The following is a 23,522-nucleotide window of genomic DNA, read 5'->3' as shown; positions in this document are numbered from 1 at the left end:
CATGTCATAAGCATTTGAATTAGAATTACCATATTAAAATCAAATCTGATGTTTTTAAATTTTTATTTGGTGTGCGTTGGAAGAGGGGTAGTCTTATACGGCGAGTATAGCCCAAACCCTATAATTTAACAGGAAATGTAGGGGGTCGTCTTATACGCCCAGTCGTCTTATACGTCAGAAAATATGGTATATTGAAATGTTATGTTACACATTGGCCAGATATTAATAATGTGTGAGGGTGAATAGAGGACACAAAAATAATTCACTCTACCCATGCATTCTCTTTATTAAAATTGAACAAATTTCTGTGAGGAAAATATCTTAGACATACGGTACTTTTTCATGTGTGAGTTGATCATTGGCTAAACTCTGGAGATTGCCCTTCAGCTAAGTCATCAACTAAATAACCTTTTGGATCTTAAACACAGCTGATGAAACTGCACTGTCATTCAGCCATCATTCCAATTATACAGAGACACTCACATACAATAGCATATAAAACGGTTGCTAGACCTCGTAAATTCGTATACCAATTCCTTTGGTGTATATTGCTATAGAGTCATGGAGGACACACTTGTGAATGTGAAGAAATGGATAGAAGAAAACAAAGATGCTTTTCTGCCTCCAGTATGCAATAAGCTTATGTAAGTGAAGAGTACCATTATTATTATTACTACTAATTTTTTTCAAATATTTGTACAAGTCAAGGATAAAGTTGTTTCTGACAAAGCAATTGATGCTTGATTATAGTCTACTTTTGCTAAGCTAGCCTAAAGGTTGCTTTATATTTGGAAACTTATCAATAAATAAATGACAACTCTGGATTCTAAATTAAACAAAAATCCATAGAAGTACTGTTTTGGTCCAGAAGCTGTTGATATTTCTCACATCAAAATAATCTATATATTGTACAGATTGTTTTAATTTATAAGTAAAGTATGCATGTATCTAGACTTACACATTCAGTTATGATGATGCAAAAAATATTTTTAATTGAGGTTCTGGAGCAAAACTGCCCTTACATACTTGTGTCCTGAAATTGCACATACTTAGGTTTCATGTATTGTATGTACAATATGTTAGTGTCTTTCTCACTTTCCATTTGCCAGTTCCTAGGTCTGTCGATATATGTGTATGTTTACAGTAATTCTTTAGCTCCAAATCTAAGTTTTCTGTAACTTTTTCAACTATTTGCTAGAAAGGTTATAATCTAGAGTGGAGTATGGAGAAGATGATAAGCTGGTGTTTGAAAGATACAAAAACAAATAGGAAATATCTGAAAGCAAAAGCCTTGAGTTACAAGCTTCTCCTGCCTAAAACTCATATGCTGTCTTCTTTTTTTTATACTCATGCACAGCTTATATATTTTACTTATTTTAAACAATAAAAACGAGAACATCCTGTATAAAAATACAATTCATGTACTCATCAACCTGTGTCACATTTATTGTCATATGAAGTTATCAGTTAAATCAGTTTATTTAATGGGAAAAAGAAGTAAGAAATGTATAAATTAATATAAGGTAAAGGTGCATGCTAGTCATTTCTGACTCTGGGGGCTGGTGCTCATCTCTGTTTCAAAGCCGAAGAGCCAGCGTTTGTCCGAGGATGTCTCCGTGGTCATGTGGCCGGCATGACTAGACGCCAAAGGTGCACGGAACGCTGTTACCTTCCCACCGTAGTGGTCCCTATTTTTCTACTTGCATTTTTACGTGCTTTCAAACTGCTAGATGGGCAGAAGCTGGGACGAGTAACAGGCGCTCACTCTGCTACGCGGCACTCGGGATTCGACCCACCAAACTGCCGACCTTCTGATCGACAAGCTCAGCGTCCTAACCCACTGAGCTACTGTGTATATATTGTCTAAAGATCTAATCAATCAAACAATGATTTTTTTCAGAACAAATGCAAAACAACTTCTATTTTGAAGGGAATCACTAAAGCAAACATATACATGTTCACATCTTATGTTGCAATGTTATATTCTGATAATAAGCATGTATCATTTCCTTAAAAAGATATACAGTATAAGTTCCAACAAACACAAAATAATACTTTTTGTTGAATTAATGGAATTTTCAAGAAATAAAAGTTGCCATAATAACATTTACTACAGTTCCTCAGTCTTGGGCTGACAGTAACTGCTGTTTGGTTTGGACAACATAGTTAACTGTAGTTAATCAAAAACAGACACATAAGCTTCCAAGTCCCTACATTTCTGCCAAAAAAGTTAGTGGCAAAAAAATGCATAAACTAGAGGAAGCATAGGAATGTTACAGCAAAAACCTATATATTTTGCATTGTATCTGAATGAGCCTCCAATGGGAATTCAGTTTAGGTTGAATTTTACTTGTAGATTATATGATTACTTCATTATCTTCACTTACCTGCCTCTGTTCTTTCAATAAGGGTAATACTCCATTAATGCTCAATAAACTAATACAAAAGAAAGAAAACATGGTAGGGTAGATCTGAAGATGGCTTTCTCCCCAAGGAACTTAAAAGCAAAAATTAAATATGGCAAGTATCACATATTGCAATCATTGTTTTCTTCCTTCAAGTTGTCCATGAAAATAAACTTCAGGGTGGAAGTTACTTCTGATTTGAATGGAGCAATGCACCATTAGCAAAACAAAACAAAAACCCCCCACATCCTTCAATTTTCTGAACAGTTTTTAAATACTTTTATCCTTTTATGCCTTAATTTTTCAGTGTTTTATACGGTCACTGCTGTCTATGGTTATTAACATTAAAACAAAATACTTTTACTGTTATATGTCACTTTTTTCTATGCTATGAGAAAGGGACAGCAATGAAACTGAATAAAGTATTTAAAAAGTTGACGCTTAAAAAATACTGTTCTGCAGGCATCACCGACAGCTCAATATAATGTTTGTTGGTGGACCAAACCAACGGAAAGATTACCATATTGAAGAAGGAGAAGAGGTAATGGTTTGGATTTATCTCTTAGTTGTGCGTAATTTTTAAAGCTTAATGTTCTTCCTTGTAAGATTAGAAAAAAGGTTCCTTTTTCATTGGAAAAATATAAATTAAAAAGTTCTGCAATATGACGTACACAACTTGACTAAAATAATTACAAACATTTCACATTAAAGAAACAGAATAAGCAAATTATCTACTTTACACAATGGAGATTTTATCTAGTATGGTCTGAAAGATTGGAGAGACAAAGGCAATGAGAGCAGTAGACAACTATTGCTAATGAGGGTTTAAAACAAAAAACTTCCAAGATACCATATAGCAGTGCCCCCCCCCCAACCTTTTGGGCATGAGGGGCCCGTTTCATGAAGAGGATTTTTGGTAGCCTGGAGGAGCTATGGTTTCGTAGGCTGCCTGCATCCCACGCATGGGGGCTTTGCTTGTCTGCACAGCCCAGTTTCTGGCATGCCACAGCCCAATGCCAGCCCATGGACCAGGAGTTGGGGACCCCTGCCATATAGCTTTCCTATCTTATCAAAACCATTGTGAGATAGGTAGAATAAAATACTGCTTAATACTAAGTAACAGGACTTTTAAAGATGCATCTTTTATGTCCCTGATTTTAAGCATATTTTTTTTCCATTACAGAAGCAGTAGCATATGTGTTGTTTTATTTAAATTTGTCACAGTAGGCACGCTAGTAGATCTGGGTAGTTTACAAACAACAAAAAACAACAAAAAACATAGTTAAAAACACAATGAGATAAGGAATATACATACATACATACATACATAACCAATACATACATACATACATAACCAGTACATACATACTTACATAACAGGGATTCTGGGCTAAAGAATAGCAAACAATTGCAATTAGGGCCACACAAATTAACCCCAGGCCCGAATCCAAAGCCAAGTCTCGAGGGCTTTTTGGAATCCCAGGAAAGTGAGTTGCCATCCATATATCTGGGAAGGGGAGGATGATATTCTAAAGGGTGGGGGACATGACAGAGCAGACACGGTTCCTTAGTCCTGTCAAATGACAAAATTTAATAGAGCGGACCAGGAATACAACCACTTTGCTAAAAGATATCTGTTCATTTTGCAGCTTGCTTTTTTTTTCTGTACAAGGTGCCATGGGGCAAATCTCATGAAATGGTGATCCTGTGGCATATTGATGCCTTCTTTAAAGACTGATTTTTTTCTGTTGTTTTTTTTTCCTCTTGACGCAAGAGAGAAAATTCTGGAGAAATTTCACTGGGAAATATAGCATTCTTTCTTTAGTCTCTTCAATTCACTTGGGCACCATGTTCAAAATGTTCAGTTCAGCAGAGCCATTCTTCAAATGACTCAGAATTTTTTTTAAAAAAATCACTTACAGTTTTGCATGCTTGCTCTTTTGCATGTTATTCTTTTCATTGCTCTTGTAAGCTTATTTCACCATATGCTGCCAGCAGCTTCACTTTATTTATGATCTCTTGCAGCAGCTCAATCAGGCAGTTTATAGCGCAACAATCTTTGGGAATAAAGAAAAGAATGTAGTGGTACCAGCATGCTCTCTCGCTCTAAATCTAGTAAATAACTTCCTATCATCTCATGTACATGTACTTTCTAAATATGTACTTTAAATGTTTATTTTATCATCAGTCATACAGTGGTTGTCCAGAAAGCGTATGAAATATAAAATAGGGTTAAAATTTAGTTTAAAAATTAGTTAGAATGCATATAATATAAATATCCCAAGATTAAGCACATAAAATAACATAATGGCAGACATAATTTGTGTTGTATTCATCAAGAGCTCTCAGATGCTAAGATGTATTAAAAGGCTTAGGCCTTCAGAAAATGTTTGGCTTCAGGGACAGAACCCACAAAGGTTTCCCATCTTGATTGATCAGGTTTCTTTGATATTGTGATAAAAAATTCTATGTGCTATCTCCCCTTGTCAAATCAGCATAATTGTTAGCTCAATTTGAATAAGGTAATCAGACCATCTTTCTCTTATGACCAATTCTAAATATACTGGAATTGGGTGTGTGTATAAGGTTCAGTCATATCACCCGTTCAGTATGCTGTAATAACAGTTCCCATTATGTTTGAAGTGTGGAAATGAAGTCCATGTTTACCACTTCTAAATGAAGATGATGTAGATTGCAAGTCTTGTTTATATATATACTGATAGTACCGTAATGATTGGTTCCAATTCCTGCCAGTTTTAAAAAACTATTCTGATTAAACATGCAGATTTGTCAAGAAACATCATTTAAAAAGTAACTTTTTCTTTACAGAATGCTGATATATGAGCTAGATGATAGAAACTTGGCCAAAATATTCTATAGATCTGCCCTTGAAATTATATTCTATTTCTGTCAAAAGAAAGAAATTCAGCTGTCTGGGTTTAATTATTTAATTATTAATTATTTAATAATAATGTCCGTTTAATTATTCCACTGTAATAATATAGATTTCCATGGCAGCTTAAAATGTGAATGTCTTCTGGAAAAAACTTGGGGGATCTAGATTCCATTATCTGATGACTCTGGAAATGGTTGACACAGATGGAATTCTTTAATCTGAAACAAGATATTGAAGATGCTAAAGTCAAAAAGGGCACTTGAGCTATTCTCACAAATAAGAAATAATACTTTTGGAATTATTACTTTTGCTGGTATTGCTTCAGCAATTAAAACAATAAAAGCATGAAGTTAGATGCTTGGAGGTAATGCATAGGATCAAATTCATGACTATTGACATGAGAGGCAACCCATTGCAGAAGCAAATTGCTGCTTTTGGCCAGAAGAACTGTCTTGCCTGCATTTGTCCCTTCCTTCACCACTATTCTCCCTCTTCAGTGGTTGGGCAGCAATAGATAACAGTATTCGCTTGCAAACTGCCTCACCTAATTTGCTGGCAAAAGTGATTCCTTAAATCAAGTTGTCATTAGGCAAGGCATAGAATAAAAGGAAGCAGCTCATCATACACTGCATACAAAGACTTCTGGCTGCTGTTCATTAGCCCATTGACAGCAATAAGTATCTTCTTCATTTTTAAAGAAATAATAAAACAAATGGATAATAGCCACCAGTAATATTTAGATTTGCTTGTTTTAGAATACAGAATTCAGAGTCAAGCAGAAATGAGAACTATTGCTTGCATATCTTGCTTATATGCTTATCACAAAAATCTGAATGGTTATTAAAGAATAAGTAGTGATGGATTAGATCATCTTTCCCCAATTTGGTATGACTCAGCTACATTATATGCCATCTTGCCAATTAGTGAGATGGGAATTACGAAATACTATATATAAACCAATACATCTGCAGGAGTCCAAATATATAGATAGTCCTCGATTTATAACTGTTCATTTAGCAATGTTTCAAAGTTATGATGGCCTCAGAAAAGTGACTTATGACCCATCCTTGATGTTATGATTATTGCACTACCCCCATAGTAACATGTTTGCAACTTAGGCATTTGGCAACCAGCTCACATTTACTACAATTGCAGAGTCTTGCAGTCACAATTTTCTACTTTCCCAGTTGACTTCCATCAAATAAAAGTCAATTGGAGAAGGATTCACTTAATCACAATAGTAAAAATGGTCTTACAGTTGGGTCCAGGCACATGATTACTCACTTAGCAACTGCATGTCTTAGCAACCAATATTTCAGTCCCAATTGTGCTCATAAGTCAAGAACTACCTGTATAGAAGATCCACTGTAGCCAGATCCAGCAGGTGACTGCTGTGTTCATCATGTCTGTGCATTAAGTACATCTTTATCCAGAAATCTCCAATCATTAAAGATTAAACAATGTTATTTTTATTTGTGTCAGACAGATTATTATAATGGATGGGTTGCCAAAAGTCTGTGGTAGCATTTGTTATTCATTCTTCTGTTATTCATTCATTCATTCTTAATAATTGAAGCTACTTACTTGAATAGCTGAAGCTCAGCAAAACACTTGCCAAATCAGATTTAGTAATTCAATATGTTATCCTGACTAGCCAGATGGTTAGTTATTTTTTAAGCCATAAATAAATAAACAGAAAAAAGCACTTAGTATTTCTAAAACATGATTTGCCTGCAATTTTTTGTGTATCCCTTAGATGTCAGTATATTTCTTTCCATTCCTTGAACTCTTAAAAACATAATTCAGTGCAATAATGAAATATAAGACTGAAATTGAATGTTAAATTAAACATTTACAACAAAGACAGAACGTTATACAGGGATTAAATTAGTATAAAGGACATAAACATCTAGGCTAATTAAATTTCATCACAAATAGGTCAATCCTCATGAAATCTTCATAAGCAGAAAAAAATAGATTCGTTAAGTTCAAAGTATGTTTACTTTCTCCAAAGCAGATATGAGAAGCCAACTCTTACAGCACTTCTATATAACAAAATGACCAGAATCCTGATCATGTACAAAGCCATTTTATTTATTTATTCACTATTTTTTTTATTTCTTAGATTTTTATCTCACCTTTATTGTTCTTTATAAATAACTCAAGATAGCAAATTTACCTAATATTCCTTCCTCCTCCTATTTTTTTCACAACAACCCAGTAAACTGAAAGACAGTAAATGGATCAAAGGCATCCAGTGGCTTTCATGCCTAAAGCAGAACTAGAATTCACAGTCTCCTGGTTTCTAAGCCAACACCCTAGAAACTAAACCGTATACTTTTCCCCCCCCCCAACAGATTACATACTACCTTATTAAAAGCCTTTGTACATTTTCACCCAATTCCCCTTTTTAATGACCTACCAATCTATACAATTTATCTACATGTCTAATCTTTCACCGTTTATTTACAAGTTGCTCACTCACTGTGTTTTCCCTATCAAACTATCATACAATCTATGTAACATTTGATATAGTTTAGTTTTTTGGTCAACAACACAGCATCATCTGCATCCAAAAGTACATGTGTATTCATTTCTCCAGCTAATACACCCCTAATGCCATAAGCATCTCTGATACATTTATCCATAAATGCATTCAACATCCAAGGGACATCATCCCACTTACTTATACAAGAAGAGATATACATGCCCACCCGGTTCCTCCTACTTTTATTTAGGAACCGATAGTCTAGATTTTAGCTTCCTTCAGTTTTTTTGGTTTAAAATGAGAGTCTGGAATAGTACATTGACATAACTATAAAGTCCTCTACCTTATGATATAAGGCTAGTATTCAATGATCATTAAAATTAAATGCAATGCAATAAAGTATAAAACTATAGAAAACCATTAACTACAGTAATAAAAAGCACCAAATAACAAATAGTTCACCTCAGCAAATTTAGAGGAACCATTTTAAAATATTCATGCAAACAGGTTTATACTAGACCACGGGTCGGCAACCCGCAGCTCCGGAGCCGCATGCGGCTCTTTGAGCTGTCTCCTGCGGCTCCAAGCCGCCCGGTGCGCGCGCACCTCTTTGAATGGGCAGTGGTGCGCACGCACATCTCCAAATGGAGAGTGGCACCGCCCGTTTGGAGAGGTGCGCGTGCACCTCTCCGAATGGGCGGAGGTGTGCGTGCACCTCTCCAAACCTTTGGAGAGGTGCACGCGCACCTCCACGCAAACGGGCAGCAGCGCCGCTCTGGGAAAGCTGCCACGGCACATTTGCAGGCTACCGAAGGCGGCAGCTCTGCAAACGGACCGCGGCAGCTTTCCCAACAAGCGGCGCTGCTGCCCGTTCCGAGAGGTGTGCGCGCACCTCTCCGAATGGGCGGAGGTGCGCGCGCACCTCCACGCGAACGGGCAGCGGCACTGCTCTGGGAAAGCTGCCGCGGCACGTTTGCAGGCTGCCGAAGGCGGCAGCTCTGCAAACAGGCCGTCACCGTCGCGCAACCGGTTCCATCATACTTTTAAAAAATGGCAACCGTGCACGTCCGCGCATGTGCAAGAAAAAATGTTTTGCGCATGCGCAAAGCATTTTTTGCGCATGCGCGTGCATGGACGCACGCACGCGGCTCCCACTTTTTGTGTGTGTGATGGAACCGGTTCCCAGTGGCTCTTTTCCTTTTTCAGGTTGCCGACCCCTGTACTAGACAGTAACATTTTAAAACACTGCTGCCAGACATACCCATTTTAGGTTGTTGTACAATTGGGTCACCATAAGAAAAAAAGTTCCTCTTTCCTTGTAATCCGTATTAATAAATCCTTCCTTTATAGACCATTTTTCCTCCAGTTATCTCTATGTTAATGTTAAGTTTTCCTCTAAATTGGTTATCTAATTTGCCATTTGATTAAATGAGTTGTTTCACTATACTTAATTGTACCCATTTTAGTTTTAAACAAGCATTCAGAAAAATGGTGGATGAATTGACAGTGATTTAAAACTTTGCATTCTCTTGAATTTATGAATAGCATAATTGGATTTGAATTATGATTATTAATTCCTGTGGTCTTGTTGCAACAGAAATATAAACATGATTAAAATACAGTAATAAGTTAAGGTAAAGGTAAAGGTTCCCCCGCACATGCGTGCTAGTCGTTTCCATCTCTAGGGGCCGGTGCTCATCTCCGTTTCAAAGCCGAAGAGCCAGCGCTTGTCCGAGGACGTCTCCGTGGTCATGTGGCCGGCATGACTAGATGCCAAAGGCACACGGTACGCTGTTACCTTCCCACCATAGTGGTCCCTATTTTTCTACTTGCATTTTTACATGCTTTCGAATTGCTAGGTTGGCAGAAGCTGGGACGACTAACAGGCGCTCACTTTGTTACGCAGCAGTTGGGATTCGACCCGCCAAACTGCCGACCATCTGATCGATAAGCTCAGCGTCCTAACCCACTGAGCCACCGCGTCCCTAAGTTACACTGCTATAATTCTATGACTTGAAAGTTAATCACCTTGAATACAAAATATATGGACTTATAATGTGTACAGTGTTATTATCTACAATACGTAATAAAATAAGACAAAACATTCACTACCAAACATAAAGGAAGCTTGAGCATTGTCCAAGGATTGCTTCCTTAAATGAAATGAATTTGCACCAAAAATTCACCTAGAGTTTGACATTTTGACATAAAAATGGAAGATATGGCAGGCCAGTTTTCATTTGGAAACATATTGAACCTCCTCATTTATTTATTTATTTATTGTTGGAAAGGACAAATGTATTTACATTGCAAATTTAAAACTGAGCCCAAAAACCTTACCCTGAATAGTAAACAAGAATTTTAGTCTGACCCTCTTCTGTTCCCAAATTAAACTGATTATTTTAGAAACAGTGATTCAACTATGCATAAAACATTAAAACATAAAAAAGCATTAGCATAGATATATTCTAGTTTGTTATTTATACTCAGCTTTTCATTCATCATGGCATCTCCCACCTGAAGATACAGAAGAACTATGAAACATATTCTTAAAAGGAGTTATTTGAGTAGAATAATTTGGTTACTGCTCCTGCCACTCTTTCTATGCATCAGTGAAGTTGTGTTCCTTCAGCTGGTTATAAATAAATACAGTCTCAATAATTTATTCAGTGAAAAAGCAAACATGTATGCAAAATTTATATCGAACTATTAAAAATGACTTCATATATATAGTACAAATCCTATATATTGCATTTTGCATGAAGACAAAAGGTAAAAGAACAAAAGTTTCTTCTGATTCCATATATTTATAGAATAATATGTACATTATATGGTACTTTACTTACCTAATCCCATAGTCCCCAATTTCCCTTTGGATCAGGGGTGTCAAACTCAATTTCATTGAGGGACGCATCAGCATTGCGGTTGCCCTCAGGGGGCCGGGTGGGTGTGGCCTGGGTGGGTGTGGCCTACTGGGTGGGTGTGGCTAGAGTGGGTGTGGCCTACTGGGTGGGCGTGGTCAGCTCTACATCGTTCGCATCAAGGGTGCCTATGGGGGCCCGGGCAGGAGTGGGACAAATCTGAGGGTCTCTGGCAGGAGGAGGGTCTCTGGGCAGGGGCCAAGGCAGTGGGGGCTGTTCCCTCACTGTTTCCAGGATGGCTTTGCGAGCCGCATGAAACCACTTCGCGGGCCGGATCTGGCCCCCGGGCCTTGTGTTTGACATGTCTGCTTTGGATCATCCTCATGTTGGAAAAAAAAATAGAATTGAACCCTGCATGGGTTTTTTGAGGGAAGACCCATCTTGCAGTTGCTTCCGGAAAGAGCACAATCTACTTGGACTATATAAACTGCAGGGCTGCACATTTTGCTAAAGAAGCTTGATAAAGCATCCACTGTTAAAAATGATTCCTGAGGCATTAGATTATGTCACACCAACACTATGTCACACCAACAAATTGAGAAAAGCTCAGAATGGGCTTATTGTGATATTATACAGAATGCTATATAGAACATTAAGGTGAACCAGGTTCATAGTATGAATAATATTTCCAGGAGCCATAAAGTTTGCTTTAGCCATAAGAGCTCCAGATATGACTGTGCATGAATTTAGGCTACAATATATTAAAACACTGCCATGTTTTTAATCTAACTTTTTCTTCCTTCCCTCACAGTTGTTTTACCAGGTTCAGGGAGACATGTGCCTGAAGATAATAGAAAATGGAAAACACAAGGATATCTACATTAAAGAAGGAGAGGTAAAGATAAATTTGTGTATAAACTAGCAAGCAAATCTCAGAGTGTAATTCTAGTATTTCTCTGTTTTGGTATATATTATTTTCATGTAGTAATGTATTTAATAATTACATGAGACAGTTCAGTATATTTTCCATTTTCCACTTTGGTAGCGCATCATGCAAAAAAATTTTTTAAAAACTCTGAAGTGTTAAAGTCTATATTATTATTGTTATCATCATTATTGTGAAACTACATCACAATATAATTTTAATTAGCTATTCTAAGAACTTTTTGACAAGTGCTATTAAAAAGATAGCATAAGGGCTGAAGATAGTAAAGCTAGAATCAGTACTTGGACCATTCAGAATCATTACATGAGCCCTGAGGAGACATTTTCGAGAAAAAAAATGTTTTCAAGATTTTCAAAAAAAGATTGGAAAACTATTTGTTCAGGATACTATAAGGTCTCCTGCCTTGGATAGGGGTTCTACTAGAAGACCTTCACCTTCTAGCCCTATGATTCTATGATTCTGACTCTGAAGGTCGGCCAAAGCCTCTCACCTCAACAATCAGGGAAGAAAAGAACTAAAATTTAAAACCCTGGTGAAAACATATATATATTTCTAATGCATGTTCTTCAGTAGGCAGATGTGCATGTATGTGTGAAATTTATCTAGCCATGTCATGTCTGTGAAACGTCTCCTGTAAGAAACTTCAGAACACAGATTGAATGTCTGGAGATTTGGGAGAGGCTGGGAGAAGAATGTAATGGAGAACAAACCTAAATAATCAAGAAATAGTAGGCAAGCCCATTGGCAGCATAACTCATAAAAAGCAATTTAGCATTTCAAATTATTCAGAGAGACTCAGTCCCAATGAATTCACTATAAAAGAGAGTGGGGAATCCCTTTTACAGTTTCCAAGTTTCTGTATTTGACTGTTTCCAGGTTTCTGTTTCTGTATTTACTCCAGGCTATCTTTAAAGAGTACAGGGACGTGGTGGCTCAGTGGGTTAGGACGCTGAGCTTGTCGATCAGAAGGTCAGCAGTTTGGCAGGTCGAATCCCGAGTGCCGCGTAGCAGAGTGAGTGCCTGTTACTCGTCCCAGCTTCTGCCAACCTAGCAGTTCAAAAGCACATAAAAATGCAAGTAGAAAAATAGGGACCACTACAGTGGGAAGGTAACAGCGTTCCGTGCGCCTTTGGTGTCTAGTTATGCCGGCCACATGACCACGGAGACGTCCTCGGACAAGCGCTGGCTCTTCGGCTTTGAAACGGAGATGAGCATCGGCCCCAAGAGTCGGAAACGACTAGCACGCATGTGCAGGGGAACCTTTACCTTTACCTTTACCTTTACCTTTAAAGAAATCTGTATAATTTTTCTTCTTTGATATGGTTCAACTGCTTGTGGCTTTATGGGAGAGTTGAGATTTATTGCCATGCCTGGTATGTAAATTCTAACATCAGGTATCCTTCAGTCTGTATCTGTGGATTAATTTCTTTTTCCTATGTAAATAATTTGGACATGGTGTTTTCTGTCTATTATCACACAGTTTTCCAGGTGCTTATAGGTTGATCTCATTATGATTTGCTCTATGGCTTTCTAATTATTGATGTCAGTCTAATATGACTCTAGGTCCCCAGATTCCCATCCAACTCTTCTTTGATTATATTTTATGTCCTCCAATCATCTGGGCTTTACTTCATCAATTGCAAAGATAATATATAAGGTTCACCCATAATTCCCATAATACCCTAAGATGCAAATCTTTTGAATATATCCAAAGAAACCTTTTTTTCTATTCTTAGTTTATTCTGACCCTTTGTTTTCCGTAGACCCTGTCTACAATGCTGGGCTATCCTTTATGTATACTTTCAGGATGAGCTAACTCTTTTGATCTCTTACATTTTCCTTTTTTATTTCACATCTTCGCGAAACATTTTGAGTTTATTTGTTGGCTTAAATTTTCTTCCATTTTCTTTTCTTATTGGAATTTTTACAATATTTAAACAAGCATTTTCATTTGATTTAATGCTGGATGTTGGATAGTTTGTTAGGCTACTTTACAGGAGCATTTCCACTTAGGTACAAGTCTTATTTGAGGTGGTTACTTCAGAGATTTAGTCCTCTGAAGGACTAAAATACTGAGTCTCCTCAGTATTAATGTTAAAGCCTTCCCAAGCCGTGGCATTTTACTAGTATTTATGAACTACAACTAATTTCATGACAATAGCCTGTCAACTACATAATTCAATATGATTCTAGAAACCCACTAATATCATTTTGAAGGCCTGTTATTCCCCTGCAGTATTATCTTCTTGCCCTTCTTCTTCCATGGCGAACAGGATGAATGGGAATAACTGTTGAGCAACCATGGGGTTAATTTTTTATTCTTTGGCAATATCATTTGCCCCACTTGGATTAGTAGTAAGAAATAAGTCTTAAAATTGTTCTGTCGTGATTGTAAACTATAGATCTGCCAGATACCTTTTATAAAAGCTTAGGGGTGATGTCAATAGACTCTTTCTCCTGTTCCTCGTGAGTTGTAAATTGCCACCATCTTACTTTATCTTCTTCCAAAGGACAGGTATTCAAAGATCTAACCTCCTTTCTGCTGTTCAGCAGTATCTCTATTTGTGCTCTCTGAGATTGGTGGTTTTCTTGCAGATGTTTCATTACCAAACTAGGTAACATCATCAGTGCTAGAAGGGAGTGGGATTTGCTCTCTGTTTACATACAAGTGGCTTGCCTTCTTACTGTGTTCCTTGATCACACTGTTGTTTACTATTAGCTTGTTAGTCTGTTTTGGTAGTTCCTTGATTGGGGTATTGTTTACTTCTTGATTGTTCTGCTCATATGGGGGTTGATTGTGTGAGGAGGTGTTTTGGGCTTTTTGATTATCTCTTTTGAATGGTATGCAGATGTTGTTTATTCTATGTGCCTGTTAATAGCCAGTTTGTCTGAGTGCCAGGGCTCCAGGAATTCTTTGACATTTTTGGACTTGGCTTGATCTAGATCTCACAGTTGAAAATATGGCTGAGTCTGTCCATGTGTTGTGAATTTGAGGAGTTTTCATCTTGTCTTCTGACTGCGAGTTGGTATTCATGGATGCTCTCTGCTAGTCTTCTACCTGTTTGTCCTATATAGTGACTGTTACATTCCTTACACTCTATGTTGTATCTAACTCCTGGTTTTTTTCTTCTGGGGCTGCTGGGCCTTTTGGTTTACTTAGGATGTTTTGGAGGGCTTTAGTGATGCCACTATGGTGATGCCGCATGGTTGTAATAGTCTGTTGTTGGTTTCTGAGATGTTTTTGATGTATGGCAATGTTATCCTTTTCACAGCTTGTGTCAGTTGAGTGGTCAGGCACTTTTTGATAAAGTTGTGTGGATATCCATTTTGTTGGAACACTTTGTATACATGCTTTGTTTCCATTTGTTCAGGGCTGCTGCAGAGTATTTATGGTTGTCTAAATCTTTCTTACACAACTTCTCTTGTGGGAGGTTGGGTTGTTACTTTTGTAATGGAGCACTTGGTGGTGTGGGGAGTTTTTTGGATACCTTTGTGTTTCTAATTTGCTATCATTGTCTCCACTGATGAGGTTATCTAGTTAGGAGAGCGTGTTATTGTTTTCTTCTTCCCTTGGGAGAAAATAGTTTCTCTACTTCTCTACCCAGAAGCTCAAAGCCAATATTCTCTGCAATATAATTTCCTGAGTTCCTGCTTGGCAGAATATATTTTATATCTTTTGTTCTTAATTATTACTCTTTGGCAACTCTTTGTTACTTTGATTATTTTTCTTACATAGAGTTTCTTCTACTGTTAGCTTTTGCTGCAGTGTCTCTTTTGCTTACCCTAATAAATCTTTTATTTTCTCATAAACTGCGCTCTTCCAATTCTCAGTTTTTTCTTGGAGCATTGCTACAAGTTTGGAGTTTTTGTAATATATGTCAGGTTATTTTCATGAACGAACAGAAACATGTCAAAAGCACTGCAAGTCACAATTATAGAGCCATGTTCTGTTTATCTTCACTTCTGTGTCTTAAGGCACTATCATTAGAAAAAAAACACATTTGTTTATTCTTGTTCCTTTCTTAGGCCTTCAGATTAAGCTAATATCCATTTTCCTTTGGAAGGAAAATTTGATAAGAGATTCAACTTTTTTCACTAAAAACTTTAAAATGTAGCTCACTTGCTAAGTTTTCTTTCTCATAACTAACTTATATTCTTCCTAATTTCTCTGTACAAGGTCTGCTTGCTCAGCAGGAAGCAGCGATTCGGTCCTACACAGTGGGCAATCAACAGCATCAGCACACACTTCTTTGAGCCGGCAATTATTCAAGAGGTGAACTTTTCATTTTGCACAGCTGAGCATATCTCACAGAAAGCGTGGTGCCTCCTTCTCATCCTCATTAGCCTTTCAGGCTAGACCATACTAGGAAATGAATGCAAATACTGTTTTTTATTATAATTTTACAACAGGTTTGAATATATCCTCCCCTTCCCCTTTATCTTCATGAGAATTAGAGAGGAGGGTCTTGTCTGCTCCAGACTTTGATTTCTTTTATCTGACGGTTATCTTGGTAGGGGGTCTTCCTGCAGTTCCTCAAGGTTGTTCTTTCTTCCCATTACATTTCCTCCCATTGCTAAACTCCTATTCAATCACTCAAGGCATTCAAGGAAAAGTCAGAATGGGAGAACAAAGACCCAACTGAAATATCAGAGAAGATGTCCTGCTGTTGCTATATGTTTCAACTTTAATTTTGTTCTTAGGTGTTTCTTTTACCAGCCAGGATTCCACATTCTCCACAAAGATATGCAAACTCTGTGGGACTGGTTGTTGAAAGGAGAAGATTAGAAACAGAAACTGATGGACTGAGGTGATATGTCGTTTTGTTATAAATCTGATTGTGTCATTATACGTCATTCTTACAGGTGCTAGAGTTGAAAAATAATCTAAAACCTTTATCTCCACTAATAAATTATATGAGCATGTGGTCAGTTCTATCGATGGGAGATGCTGTCACTTCTCTATAGAGCGTTGGGTGACTAGAACCAAACTTTATGTATTATGTGTTTAATTCAACTGAAGAATTAAGCATACAAGCTCTGCTTGGTCACTCATGCCCTGGTTTGAATGTGGATTATTGCAACATGAGCTGTATGGGGCTACCTTTGAAAAATATTTGGAAGCTTGCAGTTGCATGAGCGATCTTGGATGAAGAATGGTGTATGTGACACCTTTGCTGTGTGAGCTGCATTGGGTGCCAGTTGGCTTCTGGATCCAATTCAAGGTGTTGGTTATGATTTTTAAAACCTTACACAGCATGAAGCCAGGCTACCTGTGGTACTGTCTACCCCCCCATCACCTCAGCCTGTCCCCCCAGGTCAGACACAGAAGGTATGTTGTAGACCCTGTCAGTTAAAGAATTCTGACTGGCGGGGTCCAAAAAGACATTGTTGTCTGCTGTTGCCCCTGCCCTTTGGATATTCTCCCCCCAAGGACAAAGCAGGCCCCCAATATCATGACATTTCAAAAATATCTAAAGAACTGGCTCCGCCATCTTGCTTGGTGTTTGCAGAAGAGCACAGCTGTGGGGTTGGTTAGCACTTTGAAATCCCACCCCCCTTTTAATTAACTTTTAATGTCACATTTTCTTACCTCACTGTAAATTTTCAGTTTAAATTTATATTCAGTTATGTTTTTAACATTTTACAAGTTTTTTACATTTTATTTATCCATCCCAGAGTCCAGGAAGATAGGTGATTTCTAAATATGACAAATAAATGTAAATAAATAAAGATGTTCTGTATGCAGTCAGACCTCTGAAAACCATGATGTATTAGTGGATCAGGGTCCAGTGTTGTGTGCAATTGAATGGAACATATTTGGATGTTGGGAGTTTATTCTCTTTCTCAAACTACAAGCATTCAGGCTTTGATGGGCCTTACAGGGCTTAAAATATTCAGAAACCCAATACTGGAAAAAATGGCATATTTCTCTCTGTATGTAGTTTTTAATCAAAGCTGAGTTAAAGGAAGTTATATGTGGTGGAAGAAAACTTAATCTAATCAAGTCCTTTTGATTTTAATGCAACTGGAGGGAGAAGGATTCATAATCTTCTTCCATCTGCCACTTCCTTGGGGGAAATTATAGCACTTCCTATCATGAGAAGAAAAATATATATTCATTCTTGAGATTATAGATTTGCTGCCATATAATTGTGGTTATCTAATGAGTTAAATAGGGACGCGGTGGCTCAGTGGGTTAGGACGCTGAGCTTGTCAATCAGAAGGTCGGCAGTTTGGTGGGTCAAATCCTGAGTGTTGCGTAACAGAGTGAGTGTCTGTTACTCGTCCCAGCTTCTGCCAACCTAGCAGTTCGAAAGCACATAAAAATGCAAGTAGAAAAATAGGGACCACTATGGTGGGAAGGTAACAGCATTCCATGCGCTTTTGTCGTCTAGTCCTGCTAGCTACATGACCATGGAGATGTCCTCGGGCAAACGCTGGCTCTTCGGCTTTGAAACGGAGATGAGCATTGGCCCCTAGACTTGGAAACAACAAGCACGCATGTGTGGGGGAACCTTTACCTTTACCTAATGAGTTAAATATACTCTTTCTAATTTAAGGGGCTGGAGATTAAAACATATGAAGAACAGTTACAGGAATTTGGTATGGCTAGTCTATAGAAGGACTAGAGGGTGACATGATAACAGTCTTGCAGTATTTGAGGTGCTCCCACAAAGAGGGGAGTCCAAGGCACCTGAAGGCAAAACAAGAAGCAATGGAAACTAACTAAGTAGAGGAGCAACTTAGAACTAAGGAGAAATTTCCTGACAGTAAGAATAATCAACCAGTGGAATGGCTTGTCTTCAGAAGTTATAGAAGCTCCATCACTAGAGGTTTTCAAGAAAAGACTGGATAGCCATTTGTCTAAAATGACATAGGGTCTCTTGCTTGAGTAGAGGATTGGACTAGAAGACTTCCAAGTCCCTTCCAACTCTGTTATTCTATTAGTTTGTTACAAACTTCTGTTCTGTTAATCTCATTTGATAACACATAGCCAGTTTTTCCATCCTTTCAGACTTGTCTGAATAAATTAAAAGCATTATACACTCATTTTTTCAGGTTCATGACATATCACATTATTTAGTTTATTAATTAGTTTAGTTTATTAAAAAATTTTTATACCGCCCTTCTCCCTAGGGACTCAGGGCGGTGAACAGGGCAGATAATAAAAATACAAAACTACAAAAGTTAAAATACAATTAAATTAATGCCCAAGATAAAACAGTAAAATATACAAATATTTAAAAACCCAAATTAACTCCCCATCAGGCCAGGCCAGCTTGTTCAAACAGGTGGGTCTTTAACCCGCGCCGGAAGGAGCGGAGATCCGGTGCCATCCGGAGCTCCACCGGCAGTTCATTCCATAAGGCCGGGGCGCCCACAGAGAAGGCCCTCCCCCTGGGGGCCACCAGCCGGCATTCTCTGACTGGAGGCACCCTGAGGAGGCCCTCTCTGTGGGAACGCACAGGGCGGAGGGGGGTTGACGCCGGCAGCAGGTGGTCCCCGAGGTATTCCGGACCCATGCCATGTAGGGACTTGAAAACCATCACTAAGACCTTGAACCTCACCCGGAAGACAACTGGTAACCAATGTAGCTCGCGGAGCAAAGGTGTAACATGGGAGTACCGGGAAACTCCCAAGACAACTCTCGCGGCCGCATTCTGTACCAGTTGGAGCTTCCGAGTGGTCTTCAAGGGAAGCCCCATGTAGAGAGCATTACAGTAGTCAAGGCGAGAGGTCACGAGCGCATGAGTGACCGTACACAGGGCATCCCGGTCCAGATAGGGCCGCAACTGGCGCACCAGGCGAACCTGGGCAAAAGCCCCCCTAGTCACAGCTGCTACATGATCTTCCAAGGTAAGTCGTGAATCTAGGAGGACTCCCAAGTTGCGAGCCCTATCCGCGGGGGGTAACAACTCACCCCCCATAGAAAGAGATGGAACAATTTGAATGTCCCGGGATGCCGGAATGTACAGCCACTCAGTCTTGTCCGGGTTGAGTTGAAGTCTGTTCCTCCCCATCCAGACCCAAACCGCCTCCAGGCAACGGGACATCACAGCGAGGGCATCACTGGGGTGGTTTGGGGTAGAAATAAAAAGTTGGGTATCATCAGCATATTGATGATACCCAACTCCAAAACCACGAATGATCTCACCCAGCGGTTTCATGTAGATGTTGAACAGGAGAGGCGAGAGAACCGACCCCTGAGGAACTCCACAAACGAGAGACCTAGGGGCCGATCTCTGCCCCCCTGCCAACACCGACTGCGAACGTCCCAGGAGATAGGAGGAGAACCACCGAAGAACTGTGCCTCCCACTCCCAATCCCCTGAGACGCCGCAGCAGGATACCATGGTCGATGGTATCGAAAGCCGCTGAGAGGTCTAATAGGACTAGGACAGAGGAACATCCCCTATCCCGAGCCCTCCAGAGATCATTCACCAGAGCGACCAATGCCGTCTCCGTGCTGTACCCGGGCCTGAAACCCGATTGGTACGGGTCCAGATAATCCGCTTCATCCAGGACCAGAGGGAGCTGGTGCGCCACCACACTCTCAACAACCTTCGCAAGAAAGCGAAGGTTGGAGACTGGACGAAAGTTGTTCAACACAGCTGGGTCCAAGGCAGGCTTCTTGTTTTAAAAAAAACAAATTGTCTTCTCTTTTCTATATGAAAGATATCACATATTTATTAAGAAATCTACATGATATATTTTCTTTCTTTTCCCAGATATTATGTTGGAGAATCAACAGATGTTCTTTTTGAAAGATGGTTTTACTGTGAGGATCTTGGTATACAACTTATTCCAATAATTCAAGAGTAAGTCTAATTCAGATTGAGCTTGATTCCTGGGACTGTCTGGGAAGATCTAGGTGGGTTTCTTGGCCACTACAGAAAGGGTTGGCCATTATTTTCTCCCTCCTGGGATGTTTTTCTTGAAATTTCTCTGAAAACATTGGTGTTCAAGTTCTAATCAGGTTTCTCCTTGTATAAACTTTTTGAGATCATCTGTCACATAGCTGGGACAGTTTCATTATACAGAATTAACAGTTGGGCTTGATTTACAGCATTACTATATACTGGAACTATCCTTATAATAATATCAACAGTTTTTAAGTAGTTTGCTGTTTCAGGATTATTAGAAGGAGGTGGATGAAATTTTATTTCTCAATGATCTTGTCTAATTGTGCTCTGTATGACCACAGGTAGTGTGTATGAACCATTTATTTTGTTCCTAATTGTTTATTCAGTGCTACCCCCTTTTTCCATATGCCTCATTTTAATTCTAAAGCCACACTAGTAAAATACCTGGACTATATCATCATATAATACCAGTATTAATGCTTTGAGAGCTGTTCCTTAGATGATCTACATGACACTAGAAATGTTCTAGAAGATGATATCCATAACCTTGAAAGAATCCTGAGTTTTGCCAAAATACAATAAACTTAATGGGCAAAAGACCAAAGTACCCTGCAGAGGACTGAGCATGCCCATTGGATACAAAAATTGACTTACTGGGGAAATTGGAAAGAATGCAGAGAAATATTAATATGAAGCATCTTGGAAATGAGTATGACAAACTTCCTTCAAGCTTGAATATAAATATCCTGTAATAATTTCATCCATCAAAGGGATTTCACTGTTAGTTCAATGGTTTCCCTCTATACAATCTGAAGTGAGAGAAGATGGATTTTAGAATTCTTAACCTTTTTTATTTCAGATTTTTCAGTTCAATACAGCATCAAACCGGAAAGCCTAATCCAGGTGATGTAAAATGACTTTGGAACTAAAATAATTTTTCATCCAGCAAACAATAATAATTTTAAAGCTTAACTAATTTTATTTTTCTTGCATTCCTATCCTTTACTTTCTTTTAATATTCCTCTAAATGAAATTAATATTGCATGGGAAAAGTTGCCTTTTTTCTCTATTCAAATATGTACCAGAGAAAGGGAGAATAATTATTTTCCAAGCTAAACTCAGCAGGCAGATTGAGATCTCCAGTTGTCCCAAGCCACAGTCACCATTATGTCTGAGTCCCAGACAGCAGGGGAATCCTCCACATTTGCAAAAACAGTGATTATACCATTCCTGCAAAAATCTACTTTGATTCCTCTATCCATCACCAGAGCATATTTAGCAATCTAAATTATTTTAGATTGTGAATGTGTTGTAAGTGATTTTTCCCAAATTAATCATTTTATTACAAAATACAAATAATACATTGTAGAATACAAATAAAACTAAGTACATAAAATGAATTTTGTAGGGCATAAGGCTTTTGCAGAATCCCCACCCCATCCCACCCCTGGAATAAATAAAAACTTGAAATAGTAAAATAGTAAAAATGAGAGGTGTACCTAGCAGCAGATTGTTGATCTTTATGAGGTGTACATTGTGATGTGACTCATAACTCTTTGTCCTAACTTACATGTGTAAACTGGCTTTTGCTTTACTTCCATAAGTTTTCAGTCACTAACCTTCATTTAAAATACTATATAAGAGGTTATCGTAGGAAAAACAAGTTGCAGAAATTAGGCAGCGTTATTACACCATAATACCAGAAACTTCACAATAGGCTGAAAACAAATGTAATACCATCAGTCCCCCACCCCGCAGCCCCGCCCCACCCAGCCAATTATGCTGCTGAAGTTAGAAGGGGATGTTGTTAATGAACATTTGGGATGCTACTGAAATGCTCAATATTTTTCTGCATCACGTTTGAGCTGTTACTGAAAAAAAAAACCCTCCAAGGACATATTATGAAAGCACTCCCTTGGCTTTTGAGGAGTAAAAAGTGGGTGGGAACTGGGATTTTATCTTTGCTCTTAACAGAATGTTGCAGTTAATTTCACAAGGCATAGACCTGAAAAATTCAGAAGAGAATGTAAAATGCCTGCTGATCTTTCAGACAGTTTGAATACAAACAGAAGATATAGTACATTGCATTTAGAAGCGTGAATAATTCTGTTCCACAAAGAGAAATGAGCCTCCAAAATGTTGCTGAGTGGTATGACAGAATATGGAAACGGTCTGTGCTAGGAAGCATGATAACTTAAAATGTTTGAAAGGGGAAGTTCCTCCAACAAAATGAATAATGGATAAATGGATAGGACATCTTTTATAAATATACAAGTCACAAGAGTGTGGACAGTTTTCTTTATTCTCATCAAGTTGGTGAAACCAGTTAAAAGCAAAAACTTATTTATATTGGTTGGGGCTCAGCTCTGTTATAAATTGGTTCATAAAATTCCTGAAAATTTAAGATTGGCTCTTCCAGGCTGGTATGAATCGGCTCCAACACACAATTGATAACAGTCCTCTCCAAGTAGCATATAAACAGTCTAAATAACAGAAATAAGACTCGCTATGTTTAACATTAAGCATAAATAACAAATTACATTGAATTATCTATTGTTTTGTATTTGCACTTTAAAAAATAATTTGTGTGAAGCAGTATTTAGAGCAACAAGTCTTGGAAAATAATATTTAATTTTTTCAGCCCATTCAGATTCCAAGAGCTGCGCTATGTAATAAAAGAATCACATACCTAGAAAAATCATGGAATGTAAGAGCTGGAAAATTTGGAGATTGTCTAGAGTCCAATTCCCTGTCCTGTGCTGGAACCCACTATTACACCATTTCACACACACACACACACACACACACACACGATTACTCAGTCTCTGTTTAAATACTAGGGAGAGGAAGGGCTCACCAAAGGCAATTTGCTTCATTGCTGAACAGCTCCTATTGTTAGGAAATTATTTCTGTTGTCAAGTTGAAGTTGAAATCAGCTTCTCCATAATGTATAGATGTTTCTTACATTCTGGAAAGACACTAAATAATTCTACTCTGTTGTGTATTCAATCCCCTGCTTTGTCAGATATTCAGAATTAAGCATTTGTGACTGATAGTTGTTCA

At 38.3% G+C, this 23,522-nt stretch overlaps 1 protein-coding gene across 1 annotated transcript in view; it reads left to right on the top strand.

Moving 5' to 3' along the window:
• Nucleotides 1-561: 561 nt before the first annotated feature.
• HAAO (3-hydroxyanthranilate 3,4-dioxygenase) overlaps nt 562-23,522 on the top strand; it is a gene marked incomplete at both ends in the record, with an annotated part of 31,244 nt that continues 8,283 nt past the window's right edge. The window contains 6 exons of the mRNA XM_083349644.1: nt 562-644; nt 2,868-2,946; nt 11,462-11,545; nt 16,298-16,404; nt 20,325-20,414; nt 21,319-21,362. Of these exons, the coding sequence (XP_083205770.1) occupies nt 562-644; nt 2,868-2,946; nt 11,462-11,545; nt 16,298-16,404; nt 20,325-20,414; nt 21,319-21,362 (487 nt within the window). The remainder of the gene's footprint in view (nt 645-2,867; nt 2,947-11,461; nt 11,546-16,297; nt 16,405-20,324; nt 20,415-21,318; nt 21,363-23,522) is intronic.

The sequence above is a fragment of the Vipera ursinii genome, assembly GCF_947247035.1.
Source record: "Vipera ursinii genome assembly, chromosome: 1".
NCBI lineage: Eukaryota > Metazoa > Chordata > Lepidosauria > Squamata > Viperidae > Vipera > Vipera ursinii.
This window is presented reverse-complemented; position numbering and strand designations above follow the sequence as displayed.